This window comes from Azolla caroliniana, unplaced genomic scaffold, assembly GCF_043228905.1.
Source record: "Azolla caroliniana isolate FFs.n. ecotype wild unplaced genomic scaffold, voAzoCaro1.0.p SCAF_3, whole genome shotgun sequence".
Lineage (NCBI taxonomy): Eukaryota > Viridiplantae > Streptophyta > Polypodiopsida > Salviniales > Salviniaceae > Azolla > Azolla caroliniana.
This window is the reverse complement of record NW_028230438.1, coordinates 25,613,975-25,634,102: the sequence shown is the minus strand read 5'-3', so window position 1 is coordinate 25,634,102 and position 20,128 is coordinate 25,613,975. Positions and strand designations below refer to the sequence as shown.

Here is a 20,128-nt window from a genome sequence, read left to right as displayed (position 1 = left end):
TATATCATACATAACCTCGATAGGGCAACCCCAAAGCCCTAGAAGCAAGAAAATTCATAGCCTACCATATAGGAATCGATCTCAAGCGGATGAAAACCATGAGCCTGCTCCTGCATGCCACAATAGGTCGAGAGCAATTCCATCAGTATGATGGGCCACTAGCCCAGATAATAGCCACAGGTCATTGGACCCGATAATTGAATCGTCGTGCCATGGATGTGAAGGTTGGTGGCAAGCAGAGAGGCAATGCTACTATCATTACCAACCATGCAAAGAGATAGAACTAAAAAGAGGAAGAGAGGTATGTATGTACATATGATGCGAGAACGAATGAATGATACGTGGAGTGACACCTTCTCCTTCTTCTCTTTGAATGTGTGACTTACATATATTTGTCCCACATACAAACACGATGTAGACCTCGTCTTATAAAAACCAAATGTAGGCCTGTATGCAATCTCATCGGGATGGCGTGGGTTGAGCACAGAGCGAACTATTCTTTCGCCTTTTACTAAAGAATACCGTGTGCTCCTCCTGCAACAAACGCCCTAACCCTAATTTTTAGAAGTGGGAGGCTCCTCTGTACCCCAGATGGAGCTTCCCACCATACAAATGCCAATACAAATACCTCAATGTAGCTAAAATCTTCCCTACAGTTTGTGTAGATCATCCCATCCCATCCTACAGTTTGTATAATCATGTTGACCGCTAATTTCGACCAGGAAGATTTCTATTGCTGTCGTTCTCTCGTTCGCCATGTCAAAATTACTAAGAAACTTTGCTGTGAAACGACACAAGTGCATAACAAAGCCCCTCTACTTCTGAATCTGCTACAATTCGATCACGTTCTGGATATATAACTCTAAACTCACAGCCTTGCGGGTTTTGCCTTTCAGCAAAATAAATTGAAGTAGAAGATAGATGAAGGATAGTTTCCAGGAAGTTTCAAAAGAGACTACACATGACGACCATTCAATGGTAGCCTTGATGTATGTCTAATCTATATATCTCTGATAGCTCCTCAACGAGACAATGTTTGAGACCTCATGATTCTAATATCTTTCATCATATCTCCACAGAAGTTGGAAAGGAACCTAAATCCAAGACAATGTTTGAGACCTCATGATTCTAATATCTTTAATCATATCTCCACAGAAGTTGGAAAGGAACCTCTTCCCAATTTAACCACCGCTGAAGAGACTCCACAAGGTGGTTCATTCATCTATATCTGTACGCCTTTGGAACTGAAAAATACAAAGGATTTTCTGCAGGCCTGAATAAACGAACTCAAATGTCGAGTTTTACCGTCAGAAGTCGGACTACGAAAACATACTATAAGCCTGATAATGAAACTACATTATGCAGACCTGAATAAACGAACTAAGATGTCGAGTTTTCACCAGAGTCAGACTACGAAAACTTACTATAAGCCTGATAATGGAACTACATTATCAAGTTCTACAGCTCTGTGGCATTTTGTTTGTTAAGCATTTGTATGGTGGGAAGCTCCATTGAGGTATTTGTATTGGCATTTGTATGGTGGGAAGCTCCATCTGGGGTACAGAGGAGCCTCCCACTTCTAAAAATTAGGGTTAGGGCATTTGTTGTAGGAGGAACACACGGTATTCTTTAGTAAAAGGCGAAAGAATAGTTCGCTCTGTGCTCAACCCACGCCATCCCGATGAGATTGCCTGCAGCCCTACATTTGGTTTTTATAAGACGAGGTCTACATCGCGTTTGTATGTGGGATATATAATACCACGATTTTGTTTGTTAAGATCGCCCGCGTTATGTATGACAATCCATCATCATCATCAAGAAAGGATAAGAGTAGGGAATGACAATTGATAGAGTGACTACATAAACCTCACAATCCATCATCATCAAGAAAGGATAAGAAGGGAATGACAATTGATAGAGTGAACACATCAACCGATTCCATGCAATCAGGGATAGTTAACCTTGTGCTTTTATGCACACATGTAAGATGAATGAATATATACTTACTTGTTTATACACACAATTAAGAAAGAATGTTGTCCTTGACAACCATACATAACTCCCAATGAACTTTAGCAAGTGATGATGGTTTGTAGATTCTACAAAGCAGATTGCATTCTTTGATTAAGTTGGATACACCAATGTGAAATCTCGGGCCTATGGAGACTACCAACTAAATAGTTTACGAGGGGGTGTCAATGGAATAAGTGAACGAATAAATAAATAACAAGTATTTGACATAAACATGCGTACTTCTCATATACGCCCAAAAAAAGTGACTTCCATGTGATTTATATGTATGCTAAATGTGGTTGCCCAACCACATAGAAAACATTTAGAACAATTATGGTTTCAAATATTGTCTCATGGAATACACTCGTAAGAGGCTATAGAAACCATGGATAGGCCCAGGAGGTGTTGTATGATTTTTTAATAGATGCAAGACAAAGGAATCCTTCAGAATGCTTTGACATATTCACACAACCTAAAACCTTGTTTTGATTTAGGAAGATCATATGAGGGTCAGTGCATTTATGCTGAAATTGTGAAGAAAAGGCTAGAAGATGAGGGCTTACTAGGAAACATGTTGGTTAATATGTATGTGAAGTATGGTTCTTTACAAATAGCTGAAGAAGTTTTTGTATATTGCCTCTTGCCACTTTAATTTTAACACCAATGGAGGATATATTTTCAGGGAAAATAATAAAAAGTGACTTGCATGAAATTTAGCCACCCCCCAAAAAAACTTTTCCACAAATGACTCCATGAGGATCACTTGCATGGAGTTTGCACTTTCATGTAATTGTTTGACGACTACGATTGGTATTCTAATTAACCATCACAAAATTGTATGTTCTAACTCAATGTTAACAATCTTGGAGACCACTCAACTTGGGTCAAAATACTCCATCCCCCACTTTGCATCACTTTTTCCACTTCCAAGGTATCCTCGTCTTCTCCCTATCGAGGTCATATTCCAATGAGTATTGTAGTCCTCGTGAATATCCATAGGCAACATTTTAGATATAAATTAGGGAAAAGTACCAGGATACCCTTGGAAGTTCGTCTATTTACCAGAATGCCCCTTGAAATTCCAAATTTACCAAACTACCCCTATGTCCAAAAAATTACACCCTACTCACCAAAGATGGAAGAAATGGACCCGAACAAGCCCTATTTACCAAATGTTTGAGTGTAATAATTACTTTATAAGGTGTAATTGTTTGGACATAGGGATAGTTTGGTAAATTTGGAACTTCCAGGGGTATCCTGGTACTTTCCCCTATAAATTATCATTGAACCACTTCAAACGTTGTTGCTAACTAATACCTAGTTGCAATGCCTAGCTTTCATATGTATGAAATATTTAAAATTTTCGTGCACCCGTATGTAAATACAAGTTAAGGTTAAAGCAATCATTGAATGCTCATCAAATAGATTCGACAGCCTAAAAGCTTGATGCATTTTATATTTATGATCTATAATAGTGTATATTTATAATATTCCATTTACGTATATAGGTTGTCAAAGTGTGAACACCACAAAATCTCTTCATAGTCTCGTTAAACAATTGTACCATTGTCTTTTAGTAATAAAAAGGTAGATCGTCGTGATCAGGACATTTTGTGGTGGAGTATCCTACATCGTTTAGCAACGAAGCTCTTGCTCATTTGCCTTGTTAGTGGTCACAAGCATTTTGATACGTGATTGATTTGTAAACTTGATAAGTTTTTGTAAGTCACAATACTTTCCTTGGATAAAGAAAATGTGTTTCACCAAACATTTTGTTCCCATTTTGATTTGTTGTTTGCATAAGGATATTGTGTAGAATGAGTGTCATGTAAAAAAGGAAGAAATATAGTATGATTTATGTTATCATTTCTCTTGTTATTATTGTCATACGGTTAAGACACATTTTTTTGCTATGCCTCATTATCTTTGCTCATATATTGTGATCCCAACACTCTCTCGTTTCAATTTTTATTTTTGAGCTATTATTTTGATTCCATAACTTCTAAGTTCTTGCAAGGATGCAAAACATTAGGCGATCACATGATCAAAAGTTTGATAATGAAAAGTATAAACATTGTTGCTTACGTGACAAACGTATGCCATTATCAATGTCTCTCCCCATAAATGAGATGTCGTTGAAAAGAAATGTTACCTTGCCTTGAGCTATGCAATACCTTTAGGTACATGATCATCAACAATCTTGTTTAATAGCAATGTCATGACGATGATAATTGTCAATCCCATGAAGTATTTCATGGATTGTAGGCCTCCCATGTACATTGAATGTCACAGTTATTAACATCAATGGCAACTCCATAACAAACCCTTCATTAGTTATCGATAATTATATTCAACGTTTTACAACTTCTACGTCAACAATGCTCTATCGACCTATTTGGAGGAAAATACGAGAGACTCCTTCAAGCTTGTAATCTTTATATAATACAAATTTCAAAGGGGGGGGGGGGGGAATTCACTATGGAAGGGATACATGAGTGACATGCTCGTATCCAAGTGTAAGTCTCCTGGTTAATAATAAATTTGAACCATTTTTTTTCAATTGATTCACGTTCTCTAGTCTACATGTGTGTTTTTCCTGTTTTGATCTACTTCCACTCTCAAATAGAGGCTAAGTTGCTTTTTCTTTTTCCTTTGGATACGAGGGGAGACAAATACCATTAACGGGTGGGCAGTATACAATTTTTGTGAAAAAATAAATAAAAACATTTTGTTTGAAGGTGTGGTGGTTTCTTGGGACACCATAACGCTACCACCTCATCAATTCATGTATGGATGCAAAAATAGCTTTTCATTATTCAAGCTCCAACCACTTTTGTGCTGATTTTTCCCATATAAGTAGCAACTTTGGCTGAGTATGTTATGTATCACATACAACATACCTTTATCATTTATGATGATATTTCTAAGCAAGCCCATACTCATCATCAAATGTCTCTCTTGTTGAGAAGACCACCAGATTGAGAAACATATATGGGTACCCCAAAGTTCTAGGGGGGGGTGGGGCTCGAGCAATCATACTCAATTCGGAAGATTACATTACATGGTTACTTGAAGATCAACATCTTCAAATGTATGCATGGAGGAACTCAACTTTGCGTAGAGGCACGTTGTTTTGAAGAGAAAGATAGTATATACCATGGGAAAACCACTTCATAGGTGGCATGATGTTAATGATGCTCGATAATTTAAACGTCAAGATTGATTATGGTTCAACATTCAACGTTCTTCTAAAAATAAAGACTGAGATTGGTCAAGTGGCAACCACCTTAGCTTAGCAAACTATGCAAAATGCTATTTTAGAGTCACATTGGGAGATCATTTGACACATATAATGTTGATGTTTGTTGAATGCAATATGACAACCTCATATTCCATGTCATGCAAAAGTCATACTTCCTTTAGCGGGTCATATTTCCTTCGGCAGTGGTTTCAAAACAATGATACATTCTAGATGGAACATTATTTTCATTTGTAAGATGATCGAGGAGAATGACAAAGAACAATTTCCAAACTCGTCTTGTTGTTAAAGCCATTCATGTCATAATTATGTCACATTGTCAAGCATTGTTGATGAATAGAAAGTTTCCAAACCCTTTTTTTGCGGCGTTTTGATCCAAGGAGCCACAACAAATGCCATCCACATCATATAAGGGTGTGTATGAATAATGAAGGCATGGTGATTAGTGGTACGATCAAAGCAATACAAATGGGTTCTCGTTTGACGGTCTCCACATAAGCGTGTACCACACAAGGTATGTAATGTCAAGCTTAGGCGGGCGGAATGGAGAATCGACTGGCGGTCTTTTGCAACTAAGCAAGGTATGGGGGTGCCTTGTCTACGAAGGAGGTGCCCTTGTGTGTCAATTCAAGTCTTACGAGCTTTAGATGGCCATAAGATCAACACTATTGCATTGACAACAATTGTGGTGTTCTTACTTCTCTTCTACTTGTGTTGTTTTACTACACACACTACTTTTAGTTAGGGGAGGAGAGAGTTCTTTTTAAAGGAGGGGGATTAAATTGGTAAATTTGACAAACGTGAGGAGTGTGATTTTGAACTTGTAAGTTGTGTGTCTTTCTTTCTCACAGTTCTTTGTTTTCAAAGAAAGAAAGGAAGACAGGAAGAAGGAAAGAAAGAAAGAAAGAAAGAAACAGGAAGAGAGAAGAATGGCAGAGATGGCGATGGGGGCCAGACGATGGGAGGAAGGCATACTCGTTGCCCTGGGTTTCATCCTCCACGCTCTCTACATGCTCAGTATCTTCGATATCTACTTCAAGACCCCCATCGTCCATGGCATGGACCCTGTTCAACCTCTCACCCACGCCCCTGCCAAACGCCTCGTTCTCTTTATAGGTATGGCTCTATTCCTAAACTTCCATGTCTCATGGTGGATTTCTAAAAACCTAAACCCTAAACCTTAAACCTTAAACCTTACATCTGCACATCAATATTTTCCTTGTTTCTCATCCCTTTTTCTTCTTCATTTTCATTCTCTCATTCTCTCATTCTCTCTCTCTCTCTCTCTTTATATATATATATATATATAGATTAGCATTGCGAATTCTTGCACATCGATCATTCTTTTGTATCTGTTCTCCCTTTTTCTACTTTTTTTGTCATCACCTATACATATATGTATGCATTGCGAGCTTCTACAGATCGGCTCTTTCTTTAATTCTTTGCGCTGTTCCTACTTTTTTTTATTCCATCTCCTACATTGCATGTGAGTTCTGCGATATCGATTCTTACCACTTGTGTTTGTATGTACTGATGAAAATTGCTATCAGGAAGCTAAGATTTCTTTCTCTGTCAGATCAGAAAAAGCTTCTGAAAATCTCATTTCTTAAGATGCATTATTCTTCTGCTTACGTTATTGGTCAGAAAATACCTCTGAATCACCATTCATGCAGTGACCTCCTTTCTACAATGGCGTTGCCAATTTCACAAATGCAACATTCTTTTCTGTGTTTCTTTCCCATTCTTACTTAATCAGGAAGATCTTCTGGATTTCGAATTTGGTTGTACTTTGTACCTGGCGTGCTGACTTTTTGGAGATGTAATATGATTTCTGCTTGCTTTGGCTTTCTTGTGCAGAACAAGGTGTAGTTGCTACTTGGCATTCTTTAATCCTTTTTTGCTAAGGAAATTTGCAAATTTCTATCATTGTAGTGTCTTCTACATGGCGTGGTGTGATGAGTTTGGACATCAATTCTTGGCCTTGTTATCTTTCTGGTCTGCACCTGTTCCATTTTGATAATTTCTTAGTCAGAAGATAGGCTGAATCTCCATTCTTTTAGTGTTTTCCATACAGCGTGGTAAGTTCATATACAGAGCCTTGGCCTTATTCTCTTCGTAGAACTATCTGTTTCATTTTTTCCTTCCTTATAATGGAGGCAAAATTTGCCGAGAATATCTTCAGCTGCAGATTGATTCTGGTCAGTTGTTGCATTTCATGCAAAATTATCAGATTACTTGATGGCATACTTAAGACAAATGACATATCTGGAGATTTCCGCAAGCTTTCTTTAGAGTCATCCCGTGATTTTGTCACAAGTCCCAGGATATGTAGAAAAAACAGTTTTCTTTTAGAAGTATGATGTGATTTCACCACAGAAGCCATAAAAGTATAAACTAACTGCAATCTGTATCTGTTGCTTAGTACAGCTTTAATAAGGATTCAAATCTATAGGATAACATAATGTAGTGAGCACATGTTCTGAGCTCATCAGAAGCTTTTCTTGAACAGATGATGTGATTTCACCACCGGAACCATAAAAAGACAGCTTTTCCTTGAATATTTCTTGAAAAAATATTTCTCTTATAATTGTTTATTCCAAACCTATATGGTTATTCTGCAATAAATCTCTAATTTGTACGTAAAACATATCCCAAACGTTTTGTTATCATATTTAATGCAGTTCAGTTTCTACTTTAGTTTTCTTATACTCTCCTTTATCTCTTTCTCTGTCTAGTCCTGACATTCCCATTTGGTGTGTCATGGATGACCTGTTCATAGTAATCAAGTTTTTTACTTTCTTTAATTTCAATGTAAACATGGATTTATTTACAACTTAGATGTAAAGACACTTCTTAAAGAACTATTTGTTACCTTCTGTTATTTTTGGTTTGTGATTGATTGTAATGAATCCATCTTTATTGTATGTAGCTGATGGATTGCGAGCTGATAAATTTTATGAGATGGATGCAAATGGGAGATTCAGGGCCCCATTCTTAAGAAGTATAATTCAAACTAAAGGACGCTGGGGAGTTTCTCATGCTCGGCCTCCTACAGAGTCTCGCCCAGGGCATGTTGCAATTATTGCTGGATTCTATGAGGACCCTAGTGCAGTTACAAAGGGTGAGTGGTTTTATCTGTAAAACTGATTTTTCAAGCTCTAACAAAATTTAATGAAAAGCGCATGGATATTTTTCTCAACTTAACAGTTAAGGCTTCCATTTCTATACATGGACTGAAGCCCATGTTTAAAGAGGCTTAGTATTTGTGGTGTTGATGATTACGGCCTCCTATATTTTTTATTGGTATGATTAGACTCCAGAGGTATACATTTGGCTAAAAGTTGTAATTAGCATGATGTTGTAGGTTGGAAAGCAAACCCAGTGGAATTCGACTCTATTTTCAACAGAAGTACACATACATTTGCTTATGGAAGTCCAGATATTGTACCAATGTTTTGTGGCCATTTGTCAAATGCCCATTGGAAAGTGTATCCACACGAATATGAAGATTTTGCTGCAGGTTTTTAATCTTATCTTGAATGGATGATGCATTTGTAAACTTCACATAATTCAATTATGAGACTTTCATTATTGAATTTGCACTCTGATATGCAGATGCATCTTTTTTGGATGAATGGTCATTTCAACGAGTGGGTGAGCTCCTGAACCAGTCTAATGAAGACCCGGAGGTTTATAAGTTTTTGCATGGAGATAAAGTGGTGATCTTTTTGCATCTCCTTGGTTGTGATACGAATGGTCATGCTCATCGGCCATTTTCACCCATCTATCTGAGTAACATAGAAGTTGTAGATTCTGGTGTTAAAGCGACTGTTGAACTAGTAGAAAAATTGTTTCCGGATCAGCGGACAGCTTACATATTCACTGCAGACCATGGAATGAGTGAGAAAGGTATGTGTCTTACAGCTTGCTGGTTTATAACTCTAAAATTAAGGAAAAACTCACAAATACCTGAGTTTTCATTATGTCATCAATTGCTCTGTCAACCCCTGAAAGAGTGCAAACAAGGATAAATTTGATGATACAATTGCATGCTGCAACATATAGCTTGAACTCTTGGGAGTTGATCAAGGGCATCTCAGGGAATAATGAAAACTGAAGGGCATTCGGGCATATAATGAAACTTAGGAATATTTCAGAGTTTTACCCTAATATCAATGATAATTTCTTGAATCCAATATGGTTCACCCAAAAATATTATTACACAATCCCAGGAAGCCACGGGGATGGCCATCCGACAAATACAGAGACACCACTCGTGGTTTGGGGAGCTGGTATTCAGAAGCCAAGCCCAGCCAGTCCAGAAGATTATGGAGATGATGAGGCCATGTTTGTTGACCAACATGAACATCATCCTCTGACGCCTTCTGGGTGGGGTCTTGGAGATTTTGAACGTGTCGATGTCAATCAGGGTGATATCGCACCTCTTATGGTGATGGGCTCTTGATCTATTATCTGAGTACTCTCCTTACCACAAGATTTGTCACAAACTTTTAAATGTGTCATGACCTTTAGTTTGTTGTTCCTATATTCTCATTAAAGCTTTCCATTTTTGTTGGCAGTCAACCCTTTTAGGTCTTCCATGTCCATTGAATTCTGTTGGGGCTTTGCCCATTGACTACTTGGATATTAGTCAGGTAAAGAAGAAATTAGTGTTTAAATAGTAGTGGCATTAATGTGCTGTATACCTAACAGTTTTATGTTGGGTTATTTTGGTGTTTTTCACATACTTTTATATGCTTCCTCTTTTTTAAAAATAATTTACGAAATATTTGCTGTATACCTAACAGTTTTATGTTCGGGTTATTTTGGTGTTTTCACATACTTTTATATGCTTCCTCTTTTTAATAGATAATTGACCAGATGTTTATCTTACATTATGTTTTGTCTTATAGATAGAGAAGGCTGAAGCTGTTTATGCAAATGCAAAGCAGATACTGAATCAATTCCTTCAGAAATCTCGTATCCAATCATATTAACAATGAAATTATTGAATTGCAATCTGAGTATGACCTCATAATATCTGTGTCTTCCTTAGCTTCTATTTCCTACATGAACACAGGTTTAAAACAAACCACGTCTCTGAATTTTAAACCATTTATTCCCCTTGCTGGATATGAGGAAGATGTGAAGGAAATAAGGGCGTTGATTGATGAGCATCAGTATGAAGAAGCTATCAAGTTGGCTCAAGAGCTTATCACCCTCTCAATTTCAGGGCTGCATTATTTTCAGACCTATGATTGGTTCTTTTTGATGGGTACAGTCACAATGGGTTATCTAGGGTGGATGGTGTACATACTTTTGTATGTCATTAAGAACTATACATCGTTTTTGTTTAGTCCCTTCAAATCAGTAATGAAGTCGCCTGTACGAAAGAGAAGAGTTATTGTAAGTGCTCGTATAGTTACTTCTGTTCTGTGTAAATTTTTATATGAAAGAAGGGACAGTTACAAAATATCATTATCTAGTTTAAGTCTCTCATGTATATACTAGCATCTATCAAAAAAGCAGGGATTAAAATCCTTTTCCCATTTTAAATACATAAATACTGAATCATGGAACCTTGGCCCATTATTGGGGATTAAAATCTTTTTCCCCTGGTAAATACATAGATACTCAATCGTGGAACCCTGGCCCACATGATTGATGGGGAGTCTTTACTAATTGCTTGTGTGTTCGGTTATTCTTTTTTTCCCTTACTATTCCTCTTATGATGATAAGTAATGCAGTGCTTTGTTTCTATAAAACTAAATAAGCATACATGTCAAAACAATTTATTTTGCATAAATCACACTTAAACTGTGGATATGGTTGCATTAGGTGCGTATATGTGGATCTGTCATAATGGGAATCTGCTCCACTGTTCTTTTGGTAGAACATGCACCACTGCTATACCATTTGTACCTTGGGCTTGCATTGTTGTTTTGGACAGAGATCATTAGTGATGCAAATATTCTGAACAATATCTGGAATGCAATACGGACATCAAAAATTCTCTTCTTCATCAGGACGTCCTATGCTGTAGGGGTGTCACTTCTGGTGCTAGAAATGCTGGTATACTTCCATCCTAGGATTTTTTGTTTTATCTTAATTCCCTATATTTCAGGAAAAATTCTGAAGTACTCCTGACTGTTTTTCTTTATTCCCCCAATTGCCATCAGTCAGCTTCGTGTCAAGCAATCACATGTTCTGTTTGATCAATTTATCCACTTTTTCTCAATTTTTATTGCTGTTTGAGCTATTTAAATGTAATCTCATCCCTTTTCTGTCTGTTTCGGGATTGACCAGGGGCAGTTGGACTAACCAATCTGGAAATAAGTAAAATTGAGGATCTTTTAGAATTTTTGTATTTATTTTATTTTTAAGTATACGATTATGCTCCATAATATAAGGATAAGTAAGAACAACTTCCTTTTTTATAGGTTTTGAGCTTTTTCAAAAGAGAGGTCTATACTGGGGTCTTTCTGGCAGCTGGAGTTGTAGGTGCAGTCATGATCTCATGCAACACGCCAGGATTGTCGATGGTTCCAAGTTTTGTATGGGCTTCTTGCTGGATGCTCTCAGGATTTACTCTCATGCCTGTCCATATTGCAGACAACACTGTCCTTGTGTGAGTTCTTTATGTGCATACATTCACAAGAAATAAGGTCTAAGTCATTGAACCACTGACTTTTTAAGCTGTTATGCAACCTCTGACCTTTTTCTTTATTTCCCAAATATCGTCAAGTTTTTTATATCTCATTAAAGTCATTTGGCAATCCCCCATTGATCAATTATATGTGGTCTTTGAGCAGTTATATGGTCTATTCATCCCCTTTTTTGGCTATTTTTGGTAACTAAAAGGAAACTATGAAGTTGATACATTGAATTCTGTTCTTGATTGATCTAACTTTGCCATATTTCATATACTGTTGTTTGGTATGAGGCAATAGGAGTCTATTAAATAAGCAGAACACCCCAATGACAATGTGGTCCGCATGATGTTTTTGAGTTATTCTTGTTTCACACATTGCATTATTTTGATTTTAATTCATTTGAAGTCCGCTAAGCAGAAAACCTAGATGCTCAATTAGAAAGTCTGCTTTCTGAAAATATGAAATCAGGATCACAAGAATGTCTCTGATGGTGCCTTTCTAAATTTATATTGCAGCGTTGGAAGTGGAATTATTGTGATCTTTCTTGCTTTTTGGAGTCAATGGTTGAATTATTATTCTCTTCCAAGTAATCAAACGTGGAGGTCCATTCTGCGTGAGCAAACAAGAAAATCGAAGAAACTGAGTAGAGTATTTTTACTCCAGGTACTTTGATCTGAAATAAGTCTTTTAAAGTGAAGTATTTGTAGCATATATATGTATAGAGGGAGTCAGCACAAAGTTGCCTTCTGATTCACGGTTTTTGTTTGTTACAGATTTCTCTTGTAACGATTTCCACAGTCATGGTTTGGATTTCTACCTCTCTCCGGGCTCAAAATAGAGGACTACCCATGCATATTCGGATCATAAATTGGGTTCTTGCAGGTATGTTTATTCTCCTTACACTGATTGCTCTTGAACAATATAATGCTTAGTGTAATATATAAAATTGAAAAATATTCTGTTAACCTTTTCTATTTGAAAGTATGTTTTTGATAATCTTCTTTAATGCAACAGGCTTGCCCATTGTAGTGCCAGTATTTTCACCTCCAGATATTTTAAGCAGATTAACATCCATTTTCTTAGGGTTCGCGCCAACATTTTTGCTTCTATCAATAGGGTAAGATTGCAACTTATTAGAACTGGAAAGAGTGATCTATGTCTTGGTTTTCGTAAGAGATGAAGAATAGTGTATCAAAGGAAGGATTTTGACTTCCTGATGTCCGAGCTAGTATTTAGGTATAGAGAAGCCTTTGGGTTTTACTTAAATGAACAAGGTCCAGTCATGGATTTTTAGTTTATAGAATCCTGCCCAAACGTTAGCATGTTAAACACATGTTCATGGACAACATCACCTTGCAAATTATTCATGAACTTAAATAGAAGGCTCTGTTCTTTTTTATGTTATGGGTCTGCTGACAAAGGATAAATGATCTCCATTTCTATGCTTGTTTACAGGTACGAAGCGTTATTCTATAGTGCTTTGGCTCTGGTACTGCTGGCCTGGATTGTAGTAGAAGCTGTGCTCATGAACTCTACAGTCATCACAGATAACTATGATTTTTCATTGGACACTGTGACCTTCGATCTATCTGTACCATCTCCATCGAAAGGAAACAGGGCTCTGAAGCTTGCTGATATGAGAGTTCCTCTTTGCTTTGTAAGTTCATCTGGTCTATCATTGACTTAAGGTACACCAAACCATTTTTATCACCATCTGTTCCCTACCTTGCACTATCCCCATACCTTGTGGGCAAGGTAATAATATTTCACATAACCGGCATCGTCCTCAGTTATAGTGGTAATGGCAGTATTGCAGTTACATTTACTAAATGGAAGGCAAGGCGTTTGCGGATGTTATTTGTGTAATGGAAAGTTCCAATATATATGACATGAGTGCATAACCACAAAAATTCCTAGACTTTTAACCTTTGGTTTGGAAAGCTATCGGAAATCTAGAAACATGTGAACATATGATCCTATATGGTTATTTTTTGTATTCAGATAGTACTAATCAATGTGGCTTTCTTTGGGACTGGAAATGTTGCAAGCCTTGCAAGTTTTGAGATCTCTTCGGTTTATCGGTTCATCACGGTTTTCAGTGTATGGCTCAGTTCCAATTTAACTTTCTTGTTTTTGTGAGCACATCATCGATATACAATTATCTTTACACCTCTTTTGCCCCATTTCACAGCCATTCACCATGGCGTCCCTCTTGGTTTGGAAGTTGCTGATACCATTCATTCTTGTCACGTGAGCTTATTGTCATTTCATCTATATTGAGGTTCTTATATACTTACCTTACTAATAAGAAAGTAATTTTCTTGTTGAGCTTTCCAGGTGTGCCTTTAGTGCTGTTATGAAGCTTCTCAATCTGCCAAGGTTAGGCTGCTTCTTTGTAGTGATGCTCTTCTCAGATGTGATGACAATCCATTTCTTCTTCCTTGTAAGTTCCTTATTGTGCTTTGCTTCTTTAACACACATATTTAGGTACTTGAAATTTCCAGTTTCCAATATCTTCTCTTTTTTAAAAGGTCCGAAATACTGGAAGCTGGTTAGAAATTGGGCAGAGCATCAGTCATTTTGGTATCATGAGTGCACAGGTGGTGTTTGTATTACTTCTCTTTGCCATAACAAATATTTTCACACGAGATCTTGTTGTTCTCCACCAAGAACAAACAAAGTCAGTGTAATTATGGGCTTAGCCATATTGTACAATTTTGACAAAGAATTCTTTATTCTTTGTGGCCATCAAGATTCAGGAATGGTTGTCTAAATGGGCCTCATCGTGTTAATTTACTGAGGTCATTTATGCCATGATTTTAATGAATTTCAGTACCTTGGGAAACTCCCTCCCCTCCCATTAGCTGAATCAAGTGATGTAGTAAAGAGATGTTGTCATTGAATGTGTGTTCCTTTATAACAATAAATTTTTTCCATTTTCTCTGCCTATGATATTTAAATATTTTAGGAAAGGAGTTCAAACAACAAATGGTATTTTTAACATCTTCAGAAATGCTCTTGGGATTTATGAGGTGTGTTTGAATGGTCATAAGAGTTGCCAGGACATTTTTAGTGTGACGGGGTTGATATATTCTCATGCCTAGAGGATGCCAATCATCCTTTGAGCTCTAGTTTTCTCAAAATCACAAGCTCTTTATGTGGTGTAAAGGCCAATCTTGGGGTGTGGAACTGCAAAATGTGATTATTTGGTATGTTGTGGCAAAGATGTATGATGAGGGACATGTGGATAGAGAAATCAAAAGTCGAGTATTTGTATCTTCTTACATCTAGGTTCTGACAACCAGCTGAATCCTGGCATGCTAAAAATACTCCTTCCACGTGTCGCTCTTTGCTAGATGTGAACAGTATGGACCTAATGGAACCGAGTTTGAGACAACTGCAGTGGCATATTGGAAGTAGAATCTAACAAGCTATTGTTTGACAGATGCGAAATTGTAATGGAATTGTTTATGCAGTATGAAATGAATCGACTTCAAGTTCAGTGAGACCAATTACACCAAGTTCAGTGACTCTTACATGTAATCAATTCTACCAAGATGACTGTTATTTTAGGACAATATAATAATGTCCAGTTACATTTCTAAGAATCTATGAAGCTGGTAATGCAATATAAGAAATAAAATAGTAAATAATGGAAAATCTAAAGTTGGAATTAAATGACATAACATTCCAAGCATTGCTGAACACAAGGAACAGTTTTTTAGCCCATAACTGGTTGAAGCCATTTGTGAAAAAGAAATGCATTGGTTTGGTAATCTATGTGGGTTTTGAAGTCACGAACTCAGACATACATGATGTTCTACATTAGATTCCAATAGGATTTTCTTAAAACACATTGAAACACAAGCAAACGGGCCATTAGGATTTGCAAAAGGTGTCATCAGCTTAGAAAGATTTGCCTAGCATTATGCTACACTTTATTCTCGTGAGATGTTGATTATTTATATGTTAAGGTTATACAATTTATACTTCCTATGAATGATGTCAAGAGAAGAAGAAGAAGAAGAATAAGACGAAGAAACAAATGTGGTTCATGAGGTGGAAGACGCCAAGAGTTGGAGTACAGCTGTGGTGTCAGGAAGTGCAGGGATTGCACCGCGAAGAGTGGTAGTGATGGCACCACAAGCATTAGCGAAGTGGAGTGCATCCCTAAGCTGGGCCTCATCTTCCAACAACCCCATGTCCTCGGACAACTTCTTGAGAAGGCCACCCACAAATGCATCTCCAGCACCCGTAGTATCGACCACGGCCCCCTCGGGGAGCGCAATTCCAGCTACATGGCCCTCGGAGAATGGCGTGAAGTAGTGGCAACCATCTGCCCCAAGGGTGACCACCAGAAGCCTGAGTCGGGGGTGCATCAATTTGCGGGCAGCATTGTAGATCTCCGAGGTGTCCCTTGTGGACATGTCCACATCCTCTATGGTCGGGTCACGGGCTAAGAACCATATCTCTTCCTCGCTCACCTTGATGATATCAGCCTCCTCCCAGAGGCTTAGTATCCCAGAGTGTGCTTCATTAGCGGATGGCCAAAGCGGGAGCCGAAGATTGGGGTCATATGAGAGGATGGCGCCCGCGGCCCGTGCAAGCTTAACTGCAGCGATTTGAGCTCCCCGGCATGGTTGTGCGATCAAACCAATGGAACCGAAGTGGAATATACAGGCATGCTCGATCGACCCCGAGTCTAGCTCACTCTCCATCAACATCATGTCCGCGCTAGGGTTGCGGAAGAACATAAACTCCCTCTCGCCCGCGAGTGTGAGGGTGACGAATGCGAGGGCAGTGCGCGCGTGCGGGTCGAAGCGGAGGCCACGTGTCATGACCCCATTGGTGGAGAGGACGGAGGCGAGCATCCGGCCAAACTTGTCGTCGCCGACTTTCCCGATGAAGGAGGCGGTGCCCCCAAGACGTGAGACGGCGACGGCTACATTGGCGGGGGCACCGCCGGGGGCCTTTTGGAAAGCCAGGGTGTCAGCCAACGAGAGGCCCGAGACGGTGGGGACGAAGTCGATCAATAGCTCTCCCATACACACCACGTCAATCGATGCCTCATTGCTATTGGTATAATTGGTATTGGTATTGGTGGTGGTGGAGGAGAGATTGGTGGCAGAAGGAGAAGGTTCCATTGGGAGTATGAGGGCGTTTTGTATCTATTTATTTATTTATTTATTTTAGGCTGATTTATAACACCTCTATATTATTGCAAAAATACAACATACACATGAACTCCCCCCAATTCCATGCATTTATATAGGGAATTTTTATTTAATTGATTTATTTATAGTTTTATTTATTTTTATTATTGCAATTTGCAAAACACATATACATATCATACATGCATCCCCCCCCCCCCCCCGATTCCATATATTTGTATATGGATTTTTTTAATTTAATTGATTTGTTTAGAGTTTTATTTATTCTTACTTCTTTATTCTTGCAAAACACATACATATGTATATGCGCCCCTCCCCCCAATTCCATTATATGGATTTTTATTTATTATTTTTAATTAATTAATTAATTAATTTAGAGTTTTCTTTTTCTTTTTCTTTCTTTTACGTAGTTTATATATTTAATTGTATTTTGATTTGTAGTTATATCTATGTACATATGTGTTACAATTGAGTCAGTTTTTTTTATTTCTATTCTTAGTTTTATTTCAGGTGATTTTCTAATAAATTAATTAGCTATAATTTTCTGGTTTTTTATCTTCATTGTTTCTCTATCTAAGTACGTGTGTGTGCACTTTGTATATACATATCTTTCTTTCTGTACTATATACTCTATAAATGCCCACATCTTCTTGTTAGGTGACCTTCTTATTTTCTTCCCGATTCCTATGCACACACACACACACACACACACACACACACACACACACACACACACTACCAACGCACTAAACTAAGCTAAAAATCACAAAACAGCCAGAGCAAACAAAAAGAAACTACCTTTGCACATGTCATTTTGCACTTTCACACTGCTTTGTTTCTGGACTCGTTTCTAACCTCGTGAATGGAGATTGATCATTCTTCGTCGATCCTTGCCATTCAACTATACGAGGTCCCAAGAAATAGTATATCTTCTACAATCTCACCTTAGACAAGGTTTAAATGAGTGTGTACAAGCATGGTCTACGTCACATGTTGGATTTTCTACGCCCCTCATGGTTGCTACATGTGTATTCAAGCGTGTCTACCCTTCCAATAGTCTCGCTTTGATTTATTTTTCTACCCCTTGTAGTTGTACATGTGAATTCACACACTTTCAAAACTCTCCGCTTGTGGTTGTTTCGATCCTCTCTTTTCTAAGCTAGATTCAAGCATGCCTACCCTTTCCATAGACTTGTTTTGATCCTTTTTCTTACCCTCATGGTTCTACATGTGAATTTGCACACATTCAACCTTTCCCATGTGATTGTTTCGATCATTTCGTTTCTAAAGCAAATAATTTACCCTGTGAATATTGGAATTTTCTTTGCCACAACATTATCAAAATTATTGACACTTGTGTAGAATGTCCAAAATATCAAAGCTTCCTTGATATTGCTCATATTCTCGACATTACCTTAGTGCTAATATTTCTAGCATTTCATAAGATTTTTGTCAAGAATATCCACACTCATGAGTATTGCATATATAATTCTTTTACATAAACATTGTTGCAAAAACTATTGCTACTTACATAATGCTAGAACTTTAAACACTTCTTGGAAAATGATGGAAGTTCTATCATGAATGAAAAAATGTAGTTATAGAACTTGTTTTTGGGATTTCTTACCCTTTTTAGTATTCATCTAAATATGAATAGAAAAGCCCATTTTATAGTAACAAGTAGTTAAGTAAGCCAACAAAGTGCATGCCTAGTGTCATTGACAATGGTTTTAGCCTTGTTAAGAGTTCTTGAACACTTTAAAAAATTTATAGAAATTCTTGGTAATCATGCATCATTGATGTCCTCACATATGAAGCTTCGCAACATGATATGTCTCCTATTTTCAATGTGTGAGAGTGGATGCACATCAAGGTGATGGCACATCTTATTCTCTCGGCCATGGTTGCTCATATCCAATCTTAGGTTTTGATTAATCAATTGCCCAACATATGTTTTTTTTGTCGTCTTTTCTTGACATGTCTTGGATTAACTCTTCTAATTGGTCAATAATGGAAAGATTAAACACAGTGGATTGTTTCACTCCAATGGGTGCTAATATTGTCTCTAGATAAGCTTTGTTAGACCTCAACTTGCAATTTTTTTGGTGGTGTAAATTTATGACTTTGATTCAAACATAATAGAGATGATAATGTAAAAGTGTGTGTAAAGTTCATGAGGGCATAGTTGATATGAGACCATATGACTATATCTACTATTTGGAGATCATGAAGTTGCTAGTCTAATACATAGTTGTGGCTTGTAGCATAGCGAAGGGATATGCGGTGTAACAAAGATTCATATCAATATAAGGAGTTTAATGAAGATATTGTATGTCTATCGAGCCAAATATATGAGAGAAATACAATTAGAAAGTTTAGCATCTACCAAGAGTACAATCATGGCCCAAGGATCCTAAATAGACAAAATACATGTCATCGTATTTGATCCCATAGGTCAACTTTGTTCTCCTCGTGGACAATAAAAAAACTATTTCTATTCTCAAAGCCCTTACACTCAATCACACAGTTGGGTATTGCCATTGCATTGTGTCATCAAAATACATCATGTAACATATCACCTTGTACATGAATCCTTCCTAAGAAGGAGGGTTGCTAAATATGTAGAAAAATCTCTTTATGAGGAAATAATGCACAAATAAATATATGTGTTTGCCCTTCTTCATGGAAAATTGAGTATGGCATTTAAATTATCATCCACATCTAACAAATCATGATAAGTGTTGAGAATTACTGTCTATGTTTTTGAGCATGAGAGAAATGACTATTCATCCTCCACCAAGGTTTCATCACATCCCTTGCATATCTTCGCACTCGTGTGATGATGCATGCTATGATAGTATCTCAACACCTAGGTTATGTGAGAAAGTTCAAAGTAAGTGTTTGAAGGTCTTTCTAAGGGCCAAGAATCACGTGAAGCCAAGGCATTGAGCTTGATAATAGGCTAGCGATATACATGGCGGAACAAGGTTCTAGATGGGAACCTAAGAAGATCCCTGTTCATACATACATAC

General features: G+C 37.5%; 1 protein-coding gene and 3 pseudogenes across 2 annotated transcripts; 2 read left to right on the top strand and 2 right to left on the bottom strand.

Annotated features, from left to right (window-relative positions):
* The first annotated feature begins 467 nt into the window (after nucleotides 1-467).
* Nucleotides 468-582, top strand: LOC147866871 (U5 spliceosomal RNA; annotated as a pseudogene).
* A 980-nt stretch (nucleotides 583-1,562) lies between these two features.
* Nucleotides 1,563-1,677, bottom strand: LOC147866870 (U5 spliceosomal RNA; annotated as a pseudogene).
* Nucleotides 1,678-6,177: 4,500 nt separating this feature from the next.
* LOC147866869 (sulfatase and phosphatidylinositolglycan class N domain-containing protein) lies at nucleotides 6,178-14,699 on the top strand. 2 transcript variants are annotated; one of them, XM_087317378.1, is made up of 18 exons: nucleotides 6,178-6,388; nucleotides 8,202-8,393; nucleotides 8,637-8,792; nucleotides 8,888-9,181; nucleotides 9,505-9,722; nucleotides 9,853-9,927; nucleotides 10,186-10,252; nucleotides 10,353-10,678; nucleotides 11,111-11,344; nucleotides 11,713-11,900; nucleotides 12,441-12,588; nucleotides 12,699-12,807; nucleotides 12,940-13,042; nucleotides 13,381-13,582; nucleotides 13,927-14,025; nucleotides 14,117-14,175; nucleotides 14,263-14,368; nucleotides 14,457-14,699. In XM_087317378.1, exons 1-18 carry the CDS (start codon nucleotides 6,202-6,204, stop codon nucleotides 14,613-14,615), a joined length of 2,922 nt encoding a protein of 973 aa, XP_087173504.1. In that variant the 5' UTR covers nucleotides 6,178-6,201; the 3' UTR covers nucleotides 14,616-14,699. The 2 variants fall into 2 exon arrangements, with proteins under 2 accessions (XP_087173504.1, XP_087173505.1); XM_087317379.1 differs by having other exon boundaries at nucleotides 8,624-8,792.
* A 1,278-nt stretch (nucleotides 14,700-15,977) lies between these two features.
* LOC147866868 (putative fructokinase-6, chloroplastic pseudogene) lies at nucleotides 15,978-16,994 on the bottom strand (annotated as a pseudogene).
* Nucleotides 16,995-20,128: the final 3,134 nt, after the last annotated feature.

What these genes read in the sequence shown, in the direction of transcription:
- LOC147866869 (XM_087317378.1), top strand. Translation starts at nt 6,202, where the DNA reads ATGGCAGAGATGGCGATGGGGGCCAGACGATGGGAGGAAGGCATACTC. An exon ending in TTTTTGCTTCTATCAATAGG is followed by an intron (nt 13,043 to 13,380) that starts GTAAGATTGCAA and finishes GCTTGTTTACAG; the next exon opens with GTACGAAGCGTTATTCTATA. An exon ending in ATACCATTCATTCTTGTCAC is followed by an intron (nt 14,176 to 14,262) that starts GTGAGCTTATTG and finishes TGAGCTTTCCAG; the next exon opens with GTGTGCCTTTAGTGCTGTTA.